This window comes from Castanea sativa, chromosome 12 (genome assembly GCF_040712315.1).
Source record: "Castanea sativa cultivar Marrone di Chiusa Pesio chromosome 12, ASM4071231v1".
Classification (NCBI taxonomy): domain Eukaryota; kingdom Viridiplantae; phylum Streptophyta; class Magnoliopsida; order Fagales; family Fagaceae; genus Castanea; species Castanea sativa.
The window spans coordinates 11,374,857-11,375,787 of record NC_134024.1 but is presented as its reverse complement, the minus strand read 5'-3'; the positions used below and the strand labels follow the sequence as shown (position 1 = coordinate 11,375,787).

The 931-nt window shown below is 43.4% G+C and overlaps 1 protein-coding gene across 1 annotated transcript; it reads right to left on the bottom strand.

Moving 5' to 3' along the window:
* Window positions 1-242: 242 nt before the first annotated feature.
* On the bottom strand, window positions 243-725 carry LOC142620183 (uncharacterized). The gene has a single exon (XM_075793589.1). It carries the CDS (start codon window positions 723-725, stop codon window positions 243-245), a length of 483 nt encoding a protein of 160 aa, XP_075649704.1.
* Between the last annotated feature and the right edge of the window lie 206 nt (window positions 726-931).

Sequence of the window (931 nt, the reverse complement as noted above, 5' to 3'; positions counted from 1 at the left end):
CCTTAGCACATTAGCCCAGCCACCAGTTTTGGAATTCTCCATCCGCCAAAATAGCTTGGCCGCTAGTGTTAAATTTCTCCCTCTAGCTTCCTGAATTCCCAATCCCCCTTGACACTTCGGTTTAGTAATTTTCCCTAACAGATCATCTGCATTTTTTTTTTCTTTTCTTCCGTTTATCCCCACACAAAATTACAGTTGACCTTGTCAAGATTATTTAGGATACGGGTAGGGAGGATGCACCCCTACATCACATAAGCAGAGGTGGCTGAGAGAACAGATTGGGCAATCACTACCCTTCCTGCCATCGATAATAGGCTTGCTTTCCAGCCTTGCAGCTTGTTCTGCACCCTTTCCACCACGAAATTGAAATCTTGAGTTGATGAGCCAGGATGCTTTATCGGGAAGCCTAAGTACTTGCCAAGATTTGGGGTCGAGTGAATGCCAAGCACCTCACACAATTCCTCTCTCGTTTCTGGACTAGTGTTAGGAGAGAAATGGACTTTAGACTTATTCAAATGAACTTTTTGACCTGATAATTCACATAAGGTATCCAAGGTCTCTCTCACACTAATGTAGTTCTTCAAATTAGCTTTTGCAAAAAGAACAAGGTCGTCGGCAAAGAAAAGGTGGGAAAAGGCAAGCCCACCTCTTGAAGCATGAGCCAAATCCCACAACTTCTCTTCACATCTCAGTGAGATGAGAAACCCAAGCACTTCCATACACATGATGAACAAGTAGGGGGAGAGGGGGTCTCCTTGTTTAATACCCCTTGAAGGCTAAAAAGGCTTAAGTTGACCACCATTAAGAAGAATCGAGATCAAGGAGCTTGACACACAGCTCAAGATAAGTTTAATAAGAGAGGGGGGCAGCCTATACACTCAAGAACATCCCTAATAAAGTGTCACTCAAGTCTATCATAAGCTTTCTTCAA

Excerpts from the sequence above, each read along its gene's own strand:
- LOC142620183 (XM_075793589.1), bottom strand. The coding sequence starts at position 725 with ATGTGTATGGAAGTGCTTGGGTTTCTCATCTCACTGAGATGTGAAGAG.